This window comes from Podarcis erhardii (assembly GCF_964252035.2).
Source record: "Podarcis erhardii genome assembly, chromosome: 11".
Classification (NCBI taxonomy): domain Eukaryota; kingdom Metazoa; phylum Chordata; class Lepidosauria; order Squamata; family Lacertidae; genus Podarcis; species Podarcis erhardii.
Window position 1 is genome coordinate 9,720,924 of NC_138501.1, and position 21,536 is coordinate 9,742,459.

At 43.6% G+C, this 21,536-nt stretch overlaps 2 protein-coding genes across 4 annotated transcripts in view; one reads left to right on the forward strand and one right to left on the reverse strand.

Moving 5' to 3' along the window:
• LOC309352187 (cryptic protein-like) overlaps window positions 1–9,719 on the reverse strand; it is an 87,343-nt gene extending 77,624 nt beyond the window's left edge. For all 3 annotated transcript variants that reach the window (XR_014161119.1, XM_081880609.1, XM_081880608.1), the window contains exon 1: window positions 9,643–9,719. The gene's annotated coding sequence lies outside the window, so the exon portion shown is untranslated. The remainder of the gene's footprint in view (window positions 1–9,642) is intronic.
• LRRC2 (leucine rich repeat containing 2) overlaps window positions 1–21,536 on the forward strand; it is an 83,858-nt gene that overhangs the window by 34,298 nt on the left and 28,024 nt on the right. Inside the window, exon 5 of the mRNA XM_081880554.1 lies at window positions 15,398–15,534. Within this exon, the coding sequence (XP_081736680.1) occupies window positions 15,398–15,534 (137 nt within the window). The remainder of the gene's footprint in view (window positions 1–15,397; window positions 15,535–21,536) is intronic.

Below are 21,536 nucleotides of genomic sequence, written 5' to 3' on the forward strand. Positions count from 1 at the left end.
CTTCTTCTTCTTCTTTTAAAAAAGGATTGTTGTACTTTGAGCTGATAGACGCAACAGGTGTTCTTGGAAATATGATTTGCCATATAAAAATGAAGAGCGGGGGGTAGTTAGTTGCATAAAATGCTCTTTGCTCATGTGTTCTTCCCTGTCCTGAAGAAAGTCCTCTTGAAAAATCGTTGGCCTACACACACTGGCTAACAGAAATTACTATGATGAAGTGCTTGTTCCAAATCAAATGAGTGCATTTACTGGAGATGTATGAGTTGCATACTTGCAAGTCACCAGCATGGTAGCAGAGGTGTCCTTTTCAAAATGTTCTCATGTCCTGTTAGAATAGTTGATGCTCATATTCCATGCTTTGAGTTGTAGCTGATTAAGTTCTACAGAGACGCTGGTGGCATTGTGGTCTAAACCACTGAGCCTAGGACTTGCCAATCGGAAGGTTGATGGTTCAAATGCCCGCAATGGGGTGAGCTCCCGTAGCTCAGTCCCAGCTCCTGCCAACCTAGCAGTTCGAAAGCACATCGAAGTGCAAGTAGATAAATAGGTACCACTCTGGCAGGAAGGTAAACGATGTTTCTGTGCACTGCTCTGGTTTTGCCAGAAGTGACTTAGTCATTCTGGGCACATGACCCTGAAAAACTGTCTGTGGACAAACGTTGGCTCCCTCAACCAGTAAAGTGAGATGAGCGCCGCAACCCCAGAGCCGTTCGTGACTGGGCTTAGCTGTCAGAGGTCCTTTACCTTTACCTTTAAGTTCTACACAAAGTAGACCCATTGAAACAAATGGCCCATGGTCATGCCCATTAATTTTAATGGGTCCGCTCTGAGTAGGATTTGTGTAGTATCAATAATTGCAGCAGTACAGAATATGTGAAAACTTTAACAGGGACGTGCTTTGTATTCATGTTGGTGGCAGTCCTAGACTGTCATTGTGTAGGGAGAGGAGATGTATATGGACAGCCAAGGGCATTTGGAAAGTTTTTACTGAAGCCAATCATTGGCTGAATATGCAAGTTGTTTTTAAATAGAAAAGTGCTTTTATCCCATTGTCTCAAGTGATCAGCTGCGCACAGATGTTCAAGATACTCCTTGGGTGGCAGCAGGGAAGGCGAGCTCTAAAGTTAATGAAATTTGCAAAGGGAAGGGTTAAAGTAATAGAGTTGATTCCTTGAGAGGAAGGACAGACAATAAGGAAGGAATGAGCTAGTTCAATCTTCTTCTTTGGCGATCACTCGTAGCCAAGTAAGATTGTCTTCCATAAACACGGTTTTAACAGTGAGTCCTCAAGTGACTGTGGAGACCAATTCCAGATCCACACATCCTTCCACAGTGGGGACATGCGTTTCCAGGTGAGAGCTGATCATGATGAGGGTTTGCCAAACATGACTTCCTCTTACACGTTTCTCCCTTTTGTCCTGAGTTGGAGTGTCTTCAAAGCCCATGACACCTTTGGTAAAGGCTGTTCTCCAATTGTCGGTGTTTATACGACATTTTTTAAAGATTTGCCTTGTGAGAGTTTTTGAACCTCTTTTGTTGACCACTAGCATTATGCTTTCCATTTTAAAGTTCAGAATAGAGTAGTTGCTTTGGAAGATGATAATCAGGCATCTACTCAACATGACCAGTCCAAGAAAGTTGATGTTGAAGAATCATTGCTTTGACACCGGTGATCTTTGCTTCTTCCAGTACACCGTCATTAGTTTGCCTGTCTACACAGGTCATAACCAGTCAAAAAAGGTTATTGAAAAGCTGAGCAACAGGTCCTCTACCCATGTCTAGGGAAATTGCTCAAGTATTCAATTGTGTGTGTGTGTGTGTGTGTTTTAAAAAGTAGGATATTCTTAACTTGGAAAAAAAGAAAAGGAAGGCGAAGAAGGAAAACATGGAAGGAGGAAGTTTTGCTCACAAGATCATGCAAATATTTTATAGAAAGTGAATGAACAAAATGTGGCTATGTCTCACACCTGGTGTAAAAGCAGGTTAAGAGATCCACACTCTTTTAGGATGTTCAATTTTGGTTTGCGATTCCAGATAATGCTACACACATTCAGTTGCAGTCCTGTAGGCTTCTTTTCTGGAGATAGCATGCTTAATGTGTACATGTTGGGGACCAAGGACAGCAGCCATGGCACTACTTTGTCCTCACAGTGTTCCTCTATCCACGGACTCTAATGGTCCTTTGTTCATCAACTCATTTGCTGCTAGGAGCGTAATTTTTTTCCTGTCCCTAGAGTAGGTGAAAACGTCCCCCCTTTGCGTATTCCAGCCAGCCTTTCTTCAAATCTCTTGACTAAACTTTATGCCCTCCCTGTTTCTCTTTCTCTCTTAGGCGTCCACGCACATCTTTCATCTTTACCCCAGCTGCATGAAAATTGTGATGTGTGTCTTTCAGCTGCGCTGCTCCATGAGTTAGCTGGTTCATACAAGAATACAGAACAACAAAACCATATGCCAGCTCATACTACTCTCTGAGCTCAGTGGTAGCACTGGAGGGGGGAAACTGGGACATTCCAGGATCAGATCAGAAGCTGGGTAGGCTTCTGTAATTCAGGGAATGTCCTGGGCAAATTGGGACACTTGAAGGTCTATTGTATATTTCTTTCTGGAGCCATTATTTTTTTAAAAAAAATACTCTCTGAGTTTCTTAGTACTTATTCCTCCAGTCTTCCCACCAGGCTCTTCCTGTGTCTAGGGCGAGGCCCAGGCCTCTTAGTCAAGCTGGCCTTTTTTCTTTCACAGACAATGCACCATTACCACCACATTTATGCCTTTACATAAGATTCTTCTTCAACAATGATTAGGTGGTGTTGAACCTTCTGTGACATCATAGCAGCTCAGTAAATGGATTGGATGGGTGAGATGCTCATGGTCAATAAGCAGCAAGAGTCAGCTATTAGCATTCATGGGGAGATCCGTTACCTTTCCAAAGGGCTTTATGGACAAAAATGGCTTTATAATGGTCTCTACTTACAGTTTTCTTAACAGCCACTTAGGAACTCTAATGCAGCTTTGCATTTCCACAATAATAACACCCACTGCCTATTAAAAATTAAAAGCTGTACTTTAATTACTGGTTTTAACATGTTTAATAATGATTTTTTAAAAAGGAAGAAATAAAAATAAGAATAAATCATGACTCAGGAGTGACTGGGATGGTGCTGCAGCTACTAATTAAAAGTAAAATATTCTCAGGCATGAAATTACCAGGGAAACTGGATTTCATTACTGCTTTAACTACTTCCACTCAGAAGGCACAAAAATACATTGGTTGTTTAATTATTTAATTTAGATCTTCTTCTTTTGTACAATGACACAAACCATTGGATCATATAACGGCAATCGTGGCCCAGCTGTACTGGCTGCCAATTAACTTCTGGGCCCAATTCAAAGTGCTGGGTTTGACCTATAAAGCCTTTAAAAAAAAATATTATTTGGTTTTTACAGTGCAAAATTATAAAAAAATTCAGTTGCATATCCATATAAAGAGATTCCTCCGAATCTCAGGACTTTCCCCCACCCCTTCCCTGGAGTCCCTTTTTAATCATTTAAAACTGCATCTTCTACAAACTCTAACTGTTATATCAACCCAAATTTTCCATGATAATTGTTACACTACAAGTGAAATCAAAATCCTGCCAATGTTTCCATCTCATTACAGTGGTCTCTTAGACAACATGAATTTTCCCCATTCTTTTATAAAGTTTTTGTCCTCTTGGTTCCTGAATTTCCCTGTCAGCTTTGCCATTTCAGCATAGTCCATCAGCTTTGCCATTCTTCTCTGGTAGGGACTGTATCTTGTTTCCATCTCTGGGCTAGTAGCCATTGGGCGGCTACCTGTCCAAATTCCTGGATCCTCTCCAACACTTTTGGTAAAGTATTCATTCATATATATAAAATTTTATTAGTTTTTTTTAACATATCATTTTTAACAATAATTAAACATACTTTTACATCTTATACAGGTTTTTTTTTTACTTCCATCAATCACATCTGAAAATTTTCCAGTCTATTCACTTAATATACATTTCTTACTTTCATTATTACATTTAAATCTCAAAACTATTATCTCTATTCTTTCTCGGCTTTGCAATGTTTCATATATTTCTCCTTACAAAACTTATTGTAGTCCTACTAGCGTAATTTGTTGATTACAGTTGCTCTTCAAATAGTTCCTATATTTCTTCCAATCTTCAGTGAATCTCTGGTTCCGCAGGTTTCGAATCCTTCCTGTCATTTTATCTAATTCTGCGTAGTCGATTAATTTTGTCTGCCATTCTTCTTTCATCAGAATTTCTTCTTGCTTCCATTTCTGGGCTAACAATACTCTTGCTGCTGTTGTTGCATATAACAACAATTTAACATCTTGTCTATTAATATCCTCACCTATAGTACAAAGTAAAAATGCTTCTGTTGTTTTTTTTAAATGTATATTTCAACATCTTTTTCAACTCATTATATATCATTTCCCAGAAGTTTTTTACTTTCTTACATTCCCACCACATATGATAAAATGTTCCTTCTTTTTCTTTACATTTCCAACATTTATCGGTAAAGTATTCTTAGGGTCTTCTATAGTAATCACAATCTACAAAAATTTGTATACTCTATTTCCTACCGTTATTCCTTTAATTGTATTTTCTGCTCTTATTTTTCTCGCCAGGGTCTCTAGGACTTATATATAATAATGGGGACATTATTTTACATTTTTTCGTGATCCCATTTTTCACAATCAGCATAGCCTGCTGAGCCTTAAATGACTTTGGATCAGAATACCTCAAGGACTGCTTCTCCCTATATAATCCACCCCAGACTCTGTGTTCATCATGTGAGACCCTTCTTTGTGTGCCTCCTTTGCGAGAAGTCTAGAGGGAGGCAACACGAGAACGGGCCTTTTCTGCAGTAGCTGCTTGTTTGAGGAATGCTCTCCCTATGGAAGAGCCTTGGTTACACTACACTTCGTGCCTTGGTTACATATCTTTAGGCGCGAGGCAAAAATATTCCTCTTTTCTCAGGCCTTTGGCCAATTGAACAATCTATGGCCTTTAAACTGTGTGGGGGTGGGGTAGGGCTATTGTTCTTATTTGTTATTAAGGCAGGTATTTTTGTGTCTTTATATTGTAAACTGCACTGTGATCCTCGGATAAAGAGCGGTATAGAAATTTAATAATAGTAGTAATAATTTATGTCAGAATCTTCTATTGAAACTGAAATATACTCGGAGTCGAGAGTGGATTTCATGCTCTTTATTCAGCTCATAGTGGTGAGGAGGAATGGAATTTCACCCAGAATATCTGCTTTATATACATTATTTACACAATGGGCCCCATGTGATTGGCTAATTCCGGGATTCTCCTGTAGGCCAATCAGGTTGCGGATTCACTTCCACCTGGAGCTGGATTGGGTGGCTCCTGTGGACCAATCAGACTGCTGCATTCTGGATCCTATTGTTCTAGGAGCAATCAGACTGCTGCATTCTGAATCCTATTGTTCTAGGAGCAATCAGACTGCTGCATTTTGGATCCTATTCAACTCAGTACACAACAGAAACCAATATAGTGCCATTGACCTTAATGCAGGCATAGGCAAACTCCAGCCCTCCAGATGTTTGGCACTACAATTCCCATCATCCCTGACCACTGGTCCTGTTAGCTAGGGATGATGGGAATTGTAGTCCCAAACATCTGGAGGGCTGGAGTTTGCCTATGCCTGCCTTAATGGATCTCAACTCAAGAAGCATGGCTGCAGAAGTTTGTTGTTCCATACTGGAAACTTCCAGGGCTTGAGGAAGACATTTTGATATCTGAGACAATGGAGAACAGTTGCTGCCTCCCTTTTGTGGGATGGGATACACAGTCAAGTACAACATTCCTTGTTTGCCTAGAGTGGACACGCAAAGGGCATGTTTGTTCCAGCCAGTCGAAAACTTCCTGTTTCCTCCTGGCCTGGAGCATCCTTCCTCTTGCATGTCACTAGAGGTGGGCGTGACCTTACCTGTCCAGGTGACAAAAGCACGCAGCCATCTCTCCCTCTTCTTTGACTTCCTCTTTTCATTGGAGCAGCTTTTTTTAGCCGGAAATGCTTTCAACCAACAGAGGAAAAAGAGACTAACTATCTCCATATGGGATAGACTCACATGTATATATATCTGTAACTAAGTCTGCCTTTAGGGATCCATCTGTGAACTGATGATGCTGTGAGTAAACTACTTTCATATATCTTAAACAAGATTGTGGCATGTTTATTCTTTTAAGAGGGAAATAAGGGATCTTGCCAGGAATCTATATTGAGAAGCTTAAACAAGCTTGCAACCAGCTACCCGCAGTGCGTTAAAAGGGGAATGTTTAAAACTCTGCTAAGTTATAGAATTTGCTAGCACAAGTTAGGAAGGATATTAATAAACAATATATCCTCTCCTGCCTCCCTGAACATTGCCACACCTTTGCACTGCCATCCGCCTCCTTGCTGTGTGATAAAATAAGAATAAGAATAATTCCTGCCAACCTAGCAGTTCGAAAGCACATCAAAGTGCAAGTAGATAAATAGGTACCGCTCCGGCGGGAAGGTAAACGGCATTTCTGTGTGCTGCTCTGGTTCGCCAGAAGCGGCTTAGTCATGCTGGCCACATGACCCGGAAGCTGTACGCCAGCTCCCTCGGTCAATAAAGCGAGATGGGCGCTGCAACTCCAAAGTTCGTCACAACTGGACCTAATGGTCAGGGGTCCCTTTACCTACCCTGCTCATCTGGCTGGGTTTCCCCAGCTACTCTGGGAGGCTTCCAATCAAATATTAAAAACAATACAGCATCAAACAATAAAAACTTCCCTAAACAGGGCCGTCTTCAGTTGTCTTTTAAAAGTAAAATAGTTGCTTATTGCCTTGACATCTGGTGGGAGGGTGCTCCACAGGGCGGGTGCCACTACCAAGAAGGCCCTCTACCTGGTTCCCTGTAACCTCACTTCTTGCAGTGAGGGAACTGCCAGAAGGACCTTGGCACTGGACCTCAGTGTCCTGATTGGACAATTGGGGTGGAGACACTCCTTCAGGTATACAGGACCAAAGCCGTTTAAAGGTCAGCGCCAACACCAACTTACACGTTTGAGATATATTAATTCACCCTGTGTCTAATGAATGATTTACACATGGCCTTTTATTTATTTTTTTAACATTCCCTAATATCTTGGACTATATATGCACCAAATGTCGAAGTTCTGTGGGTGTCTGCAAGTGGTCTGTTTATGATGATTTCTTAAGATTCATGAATGGCTCTGTGTTTGAGAGGTCTGGGCTTTCCTTTTCCCTTCCATCTTCAAAGATGTCGGGACCAGAGTGAGCAGAGGCCTTAGAGCTATTGCAAAAAGCAGGAATAGCAAGCAGGTGAAAGAGTTGTCCCCCAAGAGTCCAAGGGTATGAGAATTTCTGCCTCTTCACCTGTCGTTGTGGCTGCTTCCTTAGATCCTGGCTTTACGCCATCTTTTGTCAACATCTGAACTGTTGCTGCTTTGTAAAGAGAAGGCAACTACAAAGCCTTCTTGTGTCCCAGAAGAAGTAGCTTGCAGTATAGTTTCAGGGAGATGCTCTGTTGAATAATGTTTACAGAGAAGGGTCATAGCTCAGTGACAGAGCATCTACTTTGTATGCAGAAAGCTCAAGGTTCAATTCTGGCGTCTTCAGGTAGCGCTGGGAATATCCCGTCTGTTTTTTAAAAAATATTTTTTATTGGTTTTACAGAATAAATCACATAATTAAATTCTGAAATCAAACAAGATTCACCCAAATCTTAGGACTTCCCTTCTCCCCTCCGTGGGTCCTTTAAATATCTTAATCAACTGCATATTATAGTTCATCCGAATTATCGTTCTCCAAAATATCCAAAGTCTTTATAACATTGCAAGAGTTATCCAAAGATTAGGGAAGCTTTTAATGTTTGATGCATTACTGTATTTTAATATTTTGTTGGAAGCCGCCCAGAGTGGCTGGGGAAGCACAGCCAGATGGGTGGGTTATAGATAAAATATTATTATTATTATTATTATTATTATTATTATTATTATTATTATTATTATTATATTCAAAGCCTGCCAAAGATTTCAAGTGTTTACAGTGTTCTTTTAAATACAATCCATATTTGTCCCATTCTCTGTTGAAGTTTTGATCCTACTGATTTCTGATTTTCCCAGTCCATCTCTGCATAGTCAAGTAGGTTCATCTGCCAATCCGCCTTAGTCGGCATCTTATCCTCTTTCTGTTGCTGGGCAAGCAGCATCCTTGCAGCTGTAGTCGTGTACATGAAGAGTCTTCTCAAATCCTTCAGTATATCTGCACCTAAAATCCCTAAAAGAAAGGCTTCTGGTCTTTTGACAAAAGTTATTTTAATTTTTTTTTTAATTCATTATATATAATTACCCAGAATTCCTTTATCATTTTACAGTTCCACTACATATGATATAAAGGTAAAGGAACTCTACTGTTAGGTCCAGTTGTGGCCAACTCTGGAGTCGCGGCGCTCATCTCGCTTTATTGGCCGAGGGAGCCGTCGTACAGTGTACAGTCATGTGACCAACATGACTAAGCTGCTTCTGGTGAACCAGAGCAGAGCACGGAAACGCCGTTTACCTTCCCGCCGGAGCGGTACCTATTTATCTACTTGCACTTTCACGTGCTTTTGAACTGCTAGGTTGGCAGGAGCAGGGACTGAGCAACGGGAGCTCACCCCTTCACAGGGATTCGAACTGCCAACCTTCTGATCGGCAAGTCCTATGCTCTGCAGTTTAACCCACAGCACCACCCACATCCCACATATGATATAAAGTGGCCTCTTTTTCCTTACATTTCCAACAGACCTTCGAGTTAGTCCTATGCATTTTCACTAACTTACTGGGGGGAATATCCCCTGTCTGAAACTTGGAGATCTTCTGCCACTTCAGACCATGCTGAACTAGAGAGACCAATGATCTGACTCACTATAATGCAGCTTCCTATATTCCAATGGGGCCGGCTCTACCATTAGGCAAAGCAGTCCACCTCAGGCGGCATATTTTGGGTGCCGTGAAAAGGCAGCAAATAGTTACCTGCTTAATTTGTTGTTATATTTTCTTCGTCAGGGAAAGAGAGATGTGCATGTGGGATTTCCTGCCTCGGGTGCCAAAATAACTTGGCTGGTCTTGGGTGCTATGCACCTTGATTTTGTAGGAGGGGATGCCATTTTACTACTTTGCTTCAGGCAGCAAAACATCTTCAGAAGCCACCCCCTGTAATGGGGCAAGGCACCAAAAGGGGATTTTCCACTCTAGAATAGAGTCACTTGTTCAGCCTCATCTCTGCCTTTGGCCCTTTATAGAAGTGGATCTTCATGGAATAGATAGTTTTTGGTCATAATTTAGTCCTTCACTTCATTATAGTTGCTCCAGTTCTCAGAGCCAGAAAAGTTTAGCGCTTGGACAGCCTCGTGAAATATGCTTCCTTTTATAACTGTAGGGATGCAGGTGGCGCTGTGTGTTAAACAACAGAGCCTAGGATTTGCTGATCAGAAGGTCGGCAGTTCGAATCCCTGCGAAGGGGTGAGCTCCCGTTGCTCAGTCCCTGCTCCTGCCAACCTAGCAGTTCAAAAGCACGTCAAAGTGCAAGTAGATAAATAGGTACCGCTCCGGCGGGAAAGTAAACGGCATTTCCGTGCACTGCTCTGGTTTGCCAGAAGCGGCTTAGTCATGCTGGCCACATGACCCGGAAGCTGTATGTTGGCTCCCTCGGCCAGTAAAGCAAGATGAGCGCCGCAACCCCAGAGTCGGACACGACTGGACCAAATGATCAGGGGTCCCTTTACCTTTACCTTTATAGCCGTAGTGACCCAAATTTGCTTCTGATACCACTTTACAATTTCCCACAGCCCCGGAGTATGGTGTGCCTCATCACATGACAGAAAAGAGAGAACCCCAGGCTTTTATATTTCCTCCTTTGTGCTAGTCCAGGGGTCGGCAAGGTTCACTCCCACGGAGATTGTCTATGGGCCTGACTGGTGCAGCGCAACGCCAGAAATCGCGTATGTGCATGTCCAAATGCCGAAAATCGCACCTGTGCAGACGCAATTTCTGGTGCCGTTCGGCGTGTCCCCGCGCTACACCATGCCGGTTTAGCATAGTGCACAGAGGACACGCCGAGTGGGCGGCTTGGTTCAGGGGCAGCTCATGGACTGGTAAAATGATCTTTGTGGGCCACATTCGGCCAATGGGCCACATGTTCCCGACCCCTGTGCTATTCTCTTCTTCTGTAGTTTTTGTAGATGGCTACAGCAGACTGCAGATGTGAGATTGGTGGAGCATCAAATGTTGTCTTTGTGAATTAGTATATGCCAGGTAATATGGAGTGTAACATTCAAGAGATGCATGGCATGTTGAACTATGGCTGGGGAGATCTGAGCAAACCGGACTCAAATCCCCACTCATACCTGAAACTCAGGAGGTGCCCTTGGGCCTGTCACTTTCCCTCTTCTGACCTAATTTAGCTCAACCCGGGATAGTTGTTTGTATCATCTTGAGCTCCTCAGTGACAAGGCATTGTGGATAGGCAGACAGACAGACAGATCAATAATTCAAAATTAACATGCACTTTTCATATTCTCCAACACAAGAGAGAATTGTGCTATCGTGCAGTTGTCTTTTATGAGAAATGATCTTTTTTAAACAAGCAAGCAAACAAACAAACAAACAAACAAAAACATTCTCAACCCACTAAGAAGGCGCTCCAGGTTAAATGGGCCAGCCAATTTAATTTGGTCAGTTATGAATATATATATATATATTCATAACTGACCAAATTAAATTGGCTGGCCCATTTAACCTGGAGCGCCTTCTTAGTGGGTTGAGAATGACATCAGACATATATATATATATATATATATATATATATATATATGTCTGATGTCAAGCACCATTTTATAATTAACATATTATCTTAAAAGAGGCATTCCCTTCCATTAGAGAATGGTGAATCCTTAATTTAAAATAATGTTTGTGTTGTGTTTAATCTAAAAGTGTAATATAAACACGTGCGTCACCTTTTTCTTTAGAACTATTCCCTCACATGGAAATGTGTATATTTAAACTGTTAATTAATTAATGCAACTTATCAGCGATTTCATTAGGCTGCCCTAATTTTGTTGGAATTCAGGCTCGGTCAGAGGGATGTGCCTATCTGCAGGCACCGGCTGAATTCCTTTGACCTCCCTCCGGCGAGGTCCATTCCGGCGATTTTCCTCAGGCTGTGAGAAAAACACACCAACTGCTTCTTCTCCTTCTCCTCCTCCCTGCATATCCCCAGGGAGGGGAATGAGACTCAGACAGAAATGTAACTACATGGCTTTTATTCCTGTCTATAGCAGTCATACAGTAAAGATGTCTGCTCTCTTCAACAAAACAGAGAGAAACTCCAAACTCCACCCATGTACATCCTGTACAGGTCATATGACACACACTGAGCTCATATCCTGTGCTCAATAAGGATGGACTGCCCCTTTGTTTCCATGGCAGCAGTCACACACATCCTGTTTGGCTTTCCAGCCACTAGCAGCTGTCTGAGCTGTTAGAGCCTTTGCTTGCTGCAGCATTGCTGCTTTAGAATAACATACTCCCCCTAAAGTATCAATGCGTGCTGCGAGCAAAGCGTCATCCAGAGAAGAAAACAAACAGTTGTTATACTTATAACACTCCCCTGTTGTTTCAGTTCCACCCTTGGAACTACTCGCCACTGGTTTTACCAATGTACCTCTCTGGTTGTGTGACTTCCAAGGAATGAGTGCATCTGCATTACCTTGGTTAACAACTCTCTGTTGTGCCTTTGTCTCTGACTCAGACACAGCTTCAATCTGACCTTGGTCGTTTACAATAGCAACAGCTAGGTTAGCAAACTCCTTTGAATACCTCTTGGGTGGTACACCCTTCGTTGCTCTCTCAGACCTACGTAAGAAGTGCTGCTCTTCTTTGCTCTCTGGTTCAGCCTTTGGACTCTTAGGAGAACCAGTACCAATTGTAAACAATGGTTCATCTTCCTCCTCTTCTGAGGGTCTAGTCATTACGTGAGATTTCCTCTCAATGACTGTGACAACTGAGCTGTCTGAGCTATCGCTGTCATCAGTACTACTGAACTCAACAAAATCAACATCATCATCAGAATCATCAGAATCATCATCACCTGTGGGAAATGTGTGAACAATCACTTGCTCCTGTTCAGGAGCACTCTCTAGAAATTTTGTGAGAATCACCTTACCAGATTCAGACAAAATTACTCTGTAGAGACCCTTTTCATAACCCACAAAAATGCCTCTGGCATTCTTTACTCCACCCGGAGCTTCTGTCCTCACATGAGACCCAAAAACCTTGAAATGGGCAACAGAAGGTTTTCTGTGGAACAGTTTCTCAAAAGGAGAACTTCCCAACTCTTTTGAAAACTTTCTCAACCACGTATAACAATATGACGTTAGCGATTCAGCCCAGTACTCATGTGGCAGATGTGAACTAAGCAATTGCGCTTCCATTCCCTTTTGCAATTCTTTGTTCACCCTAACACAGACACATCTGTTCCAAGCTTCTTCTGAAGCTGCAATTTTGTGTCTTATCCCTTTCTTCTTCAGGAACCTCTGGAAATCCTGTAAAAGAAAAATTGGCTTCTCATCTGTGCAAAGACAATCTATGTCAGCATCATGCATATTTTTAACCTTGTCACAAAACTCTTTAAACCTTTCTAAGGCTTCTTTCGGTCTTTCTAAAAGATAAATCCAGACAAAACCTGTGAAAGAATCAACACATATTAGGTAATACTTTGCATTGCCTCTAGACGGTGCTAAAGGACCAATCACATCAGCATACACTTGCTGAAATGCCTTGTCGACCCTCGAGGTGACCTGCTTGGCGTTCTTCTTGGCTACACCTTCAAAAGAAATCATGTTAGAATCACAAGAATTACATTCCATGTAATCACTTTGATCAAAAGTCAACAAATATAGTCCATCTTTCTCTTTGGCAGAAAGATACAACTCTCCATCTTTGTAGATCTCGCAGTGTTGATCATCATAGGACAGTTTTAGTCCCTTCTTGGCTATCTGCGAAACGCTGAGCAGATTGTACTTCAACTCTGGAACCAAATAAACATTGTTTATAGTCAAGTTCTGACTTTTAAGATACACAGTCCCAATTCCGGTGGCTTCCAGCTCTTGACTGTTGGCTTGTTGTACAACGAAGCTTTGCTTCTTAAACGACGAAAACAAATCCCTACGATGGGTCATGTGAACCGTCGCTCCCGTGTCTATGATAAAAACGTTCTCCACATCTGGCTTGGTTCCTTTCGACATCAAAGCCTTTGCAGGCTTCGCCTGTGACTTGGCATGACTTCTGCCTGACGCCTCAGACTTCGTGGAGCTTCCCTTGGCTCCTTTGTTCTGACGTGGCTTCTTGCAGTACCGCTGAAGATGCCCAGTCTGTCCACAATTGAAGCATTGGACAACGTTCAAAGCTACGGCATTTTCTCCAGTAGCTGTAGCAGTGGGGGTGTCAGAACTCCGTTCTTGTCTCCCCGTGTCCTTGACTTCCAGGGCGGCAAGTCTGTCATGTTCACAAAGAACCACGGCAAAGACCCTGTCTGACGTTAGATCAGCTGCTGGGAGGGACCCCAGCTGACTGGCAACTGTTTTGTAAGTCCGATTCAGGCTGTTGATGACCATGAAGCAAAACACTTCCTCCTGCAGACGGAAATTGCGTTCCACCATCTGTTGACGCAGAAATTTCATTTCCGTCAGGTGCGCTTGAACATCTCCATCAGGCGCAAGCCTCAGGTTGGTCAGCTTCTCAAAATACAGCAACGCTGAAGAACCTGCATCTCTCTGATGTGTCCTTCTCAGCGTGTCCCAAACATCTCTCGCGTGCTGTAAATCTTGTATATGGATAAGTTCAGAGTCTGACACGCACAGAATTATAGCAGTTCTGGCCTTCACATCCTGTGACTCCCATGCACGCGTTGGTGCTGCAGGGATGGGGTTCTCAATCACCCCAAACAGTCTCTGATTCTGCAGCAAGGCCTTCATCTTAATAGACCAAGATGCATAATTGTCACTGGTCAAAAGGGGCGGAGAAGGCAGGGCTCCCCCCTTCTTAGCATCCATTTTGAGTCCTTGCACTGACTCTCAAACACAAGCCTCTAAAATCCAATAGCTGGCTTGTTTACACTCTGTGCACCTGGCAGCTTTAACACTGGCTGCTTGCAGAGTCGTTTTCAAGAGTTTTTTTCTAAGGGCCTAGTCAAAACTAACTTGTTTTCGCCTCTCCGAGGCATTGTGTGACTTACAGCCCTTATCTTGAAACTGGCCTGTGTTGCTAAGCAACTGCATTCCTTTTCCTTGGACAGGAAAACCACAGGAATGTTTGGAATGCAGAGTTCTCCTCTCTCGGAGCTGTTTTTCCCAAACGCGGCTCCCTCGAAGCAGAGAATGAATCAATCTGCATTCTCACTTCTAAGCCCGAAAATCTCATACCTGGGCTCCGTAGCTTGGCTTTCAGCTTCCTCTGGTGAGCTTCTGGCTGCAGAGAAATAGCCTCTCACTTCAGGCTTCCATGGAGCAATGGAAACAGCAGCTCTGCCACTCTTTGATGCAGACTCCCATGGATCGAAGAAACCATCTGGCTCTTGCTACCACTGTTGGAATTCAGGCTCGGTCAGAGGGATGTGCCTATCTGCAGGCACCGGCTGAATTCCTTTGACCTCCCTCCGGCGAGGTCCGTTCCGGCGATTTTCCTCAGGCTGTGAGAAAAACACACCAACTGCTTCTTCTCCTTCTCCTCCTCCCTGCATATCCCCAGGGAGGGGAATGAGACTCAGACAGAAATGTAACTACATGGCTTTTATTCCTGTCTATAGCAGTCATACAGTAAAGATGTCTGCTCTCTTCAACAAAACAGAGAGAAACTCCAAACTCCACCCATGTACATCCTGTACAGGTCATATGACACACACTGAGCTCATATCCTGTGCTCAATAAGGATGGACTGCCCCTTTGTTTCCATGGCAGCAGTCACACACATCCTGTTTGGCTTTCCAGCCACTAGCAGCTGTCTGAGCTGTTAGAGCCTTTGCTTGCTGCAGCATTGCTGCTTTAGAATAACAAATTTCTCCCTCTCCTCCTCCATGAAATCATATCAGGTTTGTTTTCCCTGTCTGTATTAAACTGGCTCATCCAGATTTCTAGTTGCTCTGTTGCTTTTGTCTGAGAAAACTCGCTCTGTTCCACTGAATTGGAAAACTGCTTGGTCCTGTGTTTTCCAGGGCCCTCATGTTGTTACCGTAGTCTCTCTTGTTGTTACTGTAGTCATTGGAATTACTGCACAGCTGATCTAAGCTCACTTTATTTTGACAGGTTGCTTAAAAAACCTGCAAGAGCTCAATGTGAGTTTTAATCGCTTGAAGGCTGTCCCTCCAGAACTGGGAGACTGTGAGAACCTGCAAAGACTTGATTTGTCTGGAAATCTAGAACTGGCGGAGCTCCCGTTTGAAGTAAGATTTTTGATCTCACTTTTGGTAATCAGTTTGGGTGGTGAGATGATGATGATGATGATGATGATGATGATGATGATATATTTAAAACCCATGTGACAAAATTGACTTTCGCAAGTGTAGTTCACGGCACAAAACTGTTTTAATGGCAGTTTTAGAATCCATAAAACTGAAAATCCTTGTTGCTGGAAGAGTAGCCCAGAGCAGATGAGTGCTTGTTTTATATATGACTATGTTACAGCTCTCATTGCGCTAGTGAAAAGGAGAGCAAAGTCATGCCAGGAGGTACTTTGTACTGGGCTAATAATAGTGTAATGGGTGTGTGCCAAGAAAAACAAAATTATGCAGACAGCTGGATGCATGCAATCTACTACTACTTAGGCGTGGCCTATTAAAAGCGCATGGCCAGGTTCCAAGGCTGCCATCCACAGCAAAACCAAAAATATTTGGCAGAGGTTCAGTTACATACATTTATGTCTGTGGTCCAGCTAAGATCTTTCTACAAATTACGGAGACATCTCACCATGGAACATTCAGCTCTGTGACAAGATTAGGTGTGCACGCTTAATAGAAGGGGAAGGGATTCATCCTTGTCTGGCCATATCCATGGGGGAGTGTAGAATACTCAGGAATAGAAAGGATTTGCATGTAGTGAGGCCTTCAGTGCCAATCAGGAGAGGCAGGACTGAACCACATGGGCCAACAGTTTGATTTTCTGCAAGGAAGATACATGCATCGGAAAGAAGTTAAAGTCCTGAACGGAGAAGAATGGCAGATTAAGTTGATGAATTATGCCAAAATGGCAAAAATGACCGGAAGAATCAGAAATAAATAAGGAATTGGGAAAATTTATAATCTATTTTAAAAATAATTGTAAACAATTAAAAGCGTTAGTAGGATTGGAATAACACTTGTAGTTTAATAGTGAATTTTGGGATATAATGGAGATTTAATAATAAATAAATAATAATTTTTTATTTATACCCTGCCCTTCCCGGTTCAGAAAACCGGGCTCAGGGCGGCTAACAACAAATTTAAAACACTTAATTGATGCAACAAAAAACAGCATGTAAAAGATTTGGATTATTATAAAAGATGCAGGAGGCAATGATTAAGAATAGGACCCACAAAGAGGAGGAGGGAAGTCCTGGAGATTCTTTGGAATCTTGTTTTTATGATATATGTTGGATATGTGATTGTAAAATCTTAAAATTGAAAAACCAAATAAATAAATTTGTAGATAGATGCATCCATCTATACATGTAGAGCAAAAGTAGATGCGAAATCAGAGACATCAAATTTGAAGATCTCCCACATCTCACTTGGTATATGCTTTATTTGTGTACAATATATATAATACATTGGAAATTTGTTTAAAGACTGACACCTTAAATAGCCTTCTTAATACAGTATATTACTAAAATTTGCTGTGGAATAACTGGTATTTTAGACTTACGTTGACACGTAGCTATTTGCGGGTTGGGGAATCCATTTTGTCAAAAGCTCCTTGATTTAATGCAAACAGTTTTTAGTTGCCAAGCATGTGGCTGCAAGCAAGTAAGATTTTAAGGAATGTGTTTGCAGGCACTGCAATTACCCTTGGAACAGTGCCAGGTGAGTCTAACAAATGTAGAAGGCAGCAGCAACAAAATTGCCATGCTGCTTCCTATTTCCACAGGGAATGCAACACACATTTTCCAAGGGTGCTAAAGCAATGGTCTGTCTAAAACAGAGCCAACATGGCAGAATGCTTTCTTATGAATCAAGATTGTGGGAGTCAGTGCATTAATTCTTAGAAAAACAGCATTTGCCCTCTAAGGGCAGTTCAAAAATTCACCCTAGCATACAATTCTAAGCACACATCAACTAGGTATAACTAGAGGTGTATCTTGGCTCCGTTGAACCCTTGGTAAGGAGATGGAAGCCTTGGTAAGGCTCTGAGGCTGAGACCATAGACCAGAAACTTGAGAAGTTCATTTCCCACCTGCCTTATTCGCTCTACCAGTGACTTCTTCCACAGTCATTGGGGTCAGATCTGCCTTGCTCTGTCTTCCTTCCTTCTCCTTTGTCAGTCCATCTGTCTGCCTTCCTCAGTGGCATAGCGTGGGGGGTGCAGGGGGGCCCGGCCGCACCGGGCGCAACATCTGGGGGTTAGGGTTAGGGGGTGCAAATCCACGGGTTAGGGGGCGCAAATTACTTGCCTTGCCCCGGGTGCTGACAACCCACGCTACGCCACTGGCCTTCCTTCCTCCCTTCCAGCCACCCAGAGCTAGAGTGTTGTGCTGGTCCCGAGGGTTAACCTTGCGTTGAGGTTCGAGTCCAGTCCAAGGTCGAGGGTGCGGTATGGTGGCTGTCCATCAAAGCTGAAGTGGGATCCAAGGCAGGGAATCGGATGAGGTCAGGAACTCTGGCAGAAGAGCAGGACAGGGTGCAGGCAGGAACAGGCTACCAACAATGTTGCTCCCACAACCTGGGACTGGGGCTGGCTGGCTTTTATCTGCCCCGAGGCATAGGGCGGCCCCGGTCCACAGGTGACTCGCCTTTCCTGGCCTGGAGGCGAGCCCTCCTCCTGCGGGAACTTAGTCCCCTCCGCCTCTCTGCCCTGTGCCTCTGCAGCTCAGGAGAGGCTGGAGGGTTACTGGACCCAGAGGCAACCTCACCTTCCCCTGACAGGGCTGAGAGTGGAGCACCTGTAGGCAATGGGTCCTCCATCACCTCCGGAGCCAGAGCAGACTCAGCTGGTGCCTGCACTTGAGGATCCAGCACAGGTGAAGACCCTTCAGGTTCAAGCCCCAGCCCTGGCTCAGCTGGTTCTGGAGGTGGGGACTCCTGTGCAGGCTGGGATTCCTCAGGTTCAGCCTCCGAGTCTGAATCCCAGGCCATCACAAGTGTAGAGGCACAATTTTTGTGCCTCCCCCCCGGCCTGCACCCTTGCCAGGGGTAACCTCGCCAACCCCTAGGTATGCCTCTGTGTGGAACACATTTCTAAGTAAACCTATTGTTCCATGACCAGTCCCTCTGTGTAATTTGTGGTATTTGTAACCTTTTAAATCTGGGATGCAATTATCCTGAATGTTGTTAACAGGCCATTTTAAAGCATTCTAGTCTGTACAGGGAATTCAAATGCTGATTTTAGAGTCACCTGTGAAATTGCACTTCAACCTTCCCAGAATATTATTAATGTTACATAGAATCATAGAATAATAGAATTGTAGACTTGGAAGGCACTACCAAGGGCCATCTAGGGACGCGGGTGACGCTGGGGTCTAAACCACAGAGCCTAGGGCTTGCCGATCAGAAGGTCAGCGGTTCGAATCCCCACGATGGGGACAGTCCAGGAATCAGCGTGTTTTTACATGAGTAGTTTTTACATGTCTCCTTTTATTTAAAATGCATCTCTGGGTTATTTGTGGGGCCTGCCTGTGTTTTTACATGAGTAGAATGTGCCCTTTTACAGTGGTAACTCAGGTTAAGAACTTAATTCATTCTGGAGGTCCGTTCTTAACCTGAAACTGTTCTTAACCTGAGGTACCACTTTAGCTAATGGGGCCTCCTGCTGCTGCTGCGCCACTGCCGCACGATTTCTGTTCTCATCCTGAAGCAAAGTTCTTAACCCGAGGTACTATTTCTGGGTTAGTGGAGTCTGTAACCTGAAGTGTCTGTAGTCGAGGTACCACTGTATTTAAAATGCATCTCTAGGTTATTTGTGGGGCCGACCTGGTGTTTTTACACGAGCAGAATGTGTCCTTTTATTGAAAATGCATCTCTGGGTTATTTGTGGGGCATAGGAATTTGTTCATTTCCCCCCCTCCAAAATATAATCTGGCCCCCCACAAGGTCTGAGGGATGATGGACCGGCCCTTGGCTGAAAAAGGTTGCTGACCCCTGGCTTTAAAATATCCAAGGAACGACAGTCTCCAACCTTCCAAAGGAGATCATTCCACTGTCAAACAGCTCTTACTTGTCAGAAAGTATTTCCTGATGTTTAGTCGGAATCTCCTTTCTTGTTACTTGAAGCCATGGGTGTGGAGGTTGTGGACTCCTTCCTTGGGCTCCTTCCTTGGAGAATTTTAAGCAGAGGTTGGGTGGCCATCTGTCCTTAAAGATTTAGTTGAGATTCCTGCATTGCAGAGGGTTGGACTAGTTGAACCTTGGGTTCCCTGCCAACTCTACAATTCTATGATGCTAGGAGGTGTGAGAGAAAGTCAATCCTGGCATTATGTGTATTTAATTTATCCGGGTTTGCATTTCTGTATTACATTTCCTTTGGAGAGAATGTAGTTCCATCTTTGTTGAACCCATATTCCCATTGCTTCCACAAAGAGGGAAGGCAGGGTCACGTAAACCATCTGCCAAATATTTTCACTTGCCCCTGCAATGTTTGCCAAACGTTTGTCAATCTAAGGAAAGCAGCAGCTGTGTTCTTTTTCTGGGAGAAGGGCGTGGTTTTGGGGTGGGGGAGGGGCTGATATTGGCATAGCCTATAATTCCCAATATTAGCAGGAGGGTGTGAAAATGGAAAGGGCAGGTGGTGAGGTGTCAGTTGTCAGAGGAGATTTGTGGAAGCATTAGCACTGCATGAGCTTCTATAAATGTTTGGGAGATGCTAGGGCAGGGGTGGGCAACCTAGGGCTCGAGGGCCGGATGTGGCCCAATCGCCTTTTCAATCTGGCCCACGGACGGTCTGGGAATCAGCGTGTTTTGACATGAATAGAATGTATCTCTGGGTTATTTGTGGGGCCTGCCTGGTGTTTTTACATGTAGGGCTCTGCTTTCCTTTGGATCACATTAGTGAGGCTTAGAGACTCATCTTGGTTTCTGAGCAACCCAGGACCTCCATACGCACTGCCCAGGCTTGCGCCCCGGAGAGGTCACTTAGGTGCTGCTAACACAGCAGTTTGACTTCAACCCCACAATAATAACAATACCTTTATTGTCAATGTAAAACCCGTGTACAATGAAATCAACCGAGCCTCCTTCCCCCCACAAAACACTCAATCTCTTTGCACTCTGTGTGCTTGTCGCTCAACACACCAACCCCAAAAGTCAGTTGCACTATATTATTTTCCCTTCAGCAGCCTAACAGCCCATGGATAGAAACTGTTCTTTAGCCTGTTGATACGACTGATTATACTTCTATATCTCCTGCCCAAGGGTAATAATAATATTAATAATAAAAATAAATTTATATTTATATCCCGCCCTCCCTGGCCATAGCCAGGCTCAGGGCGGCTAACACCAGTAAAATTACAATAAAAAACATAATGGGGGGGGGAGCAATTTTAAATACAGGTTAAAAATACAGTTTAAAATGCAGCCTCATTTTAATAGTAGCCCATAGATCAAAACCATAAGGGGATGGAAACATAAGGGTCAGACTGAGTCCAAACCAAAGGCCAGGCGGAACAGCTCTGTCTTGCAGGCCCTGCGGAAAGATGTCAAGTCCCGCAGGGCCCTAGTCTCTTGTGACAGAGCGTTCCACCAAGTGGGGGCCAGTACTGAAAAGGCCCTGGCCCTAGCTGAGACCAATCTAACCACCTTGCGACTTGGGACCTCCAAAGTGTTGTCATTTGTGGACCTTAAGGTCCTCCGCGGGGCATACCAGGAGAGGCAGTCACATAGGTACGTGGGTCCTAGGCCGCATAGGGCTTTAGAAGATTAAAGAGGTGCTGACCAGGGTGTGAATCATCCCTGAGACTTTTTCTTGCTCTCCTAAGACATTGATCCCTTGCGATGTCATCTAGCAGGCTATCTAGCAGGCAAGTTAGAGCTGAAGTTCCTGACCTGGACCTTGTGCAGAGTAGAAATGAATGCTCTCTACCACGAAAAAAGAGATCCAAAAGGTTTGATGGCAAAACGGTCTAAAACTAGTTACAGAATAAAACATTGCAAAAATACAAAGTAACACATTGCACTTAAACAAGCTGGCAATACAGTCCAGTCATCTTTAAGTCCTAATACAGTCCATCAACTTTCTTCTCTCTGGTCCCAGAGAGAGATCC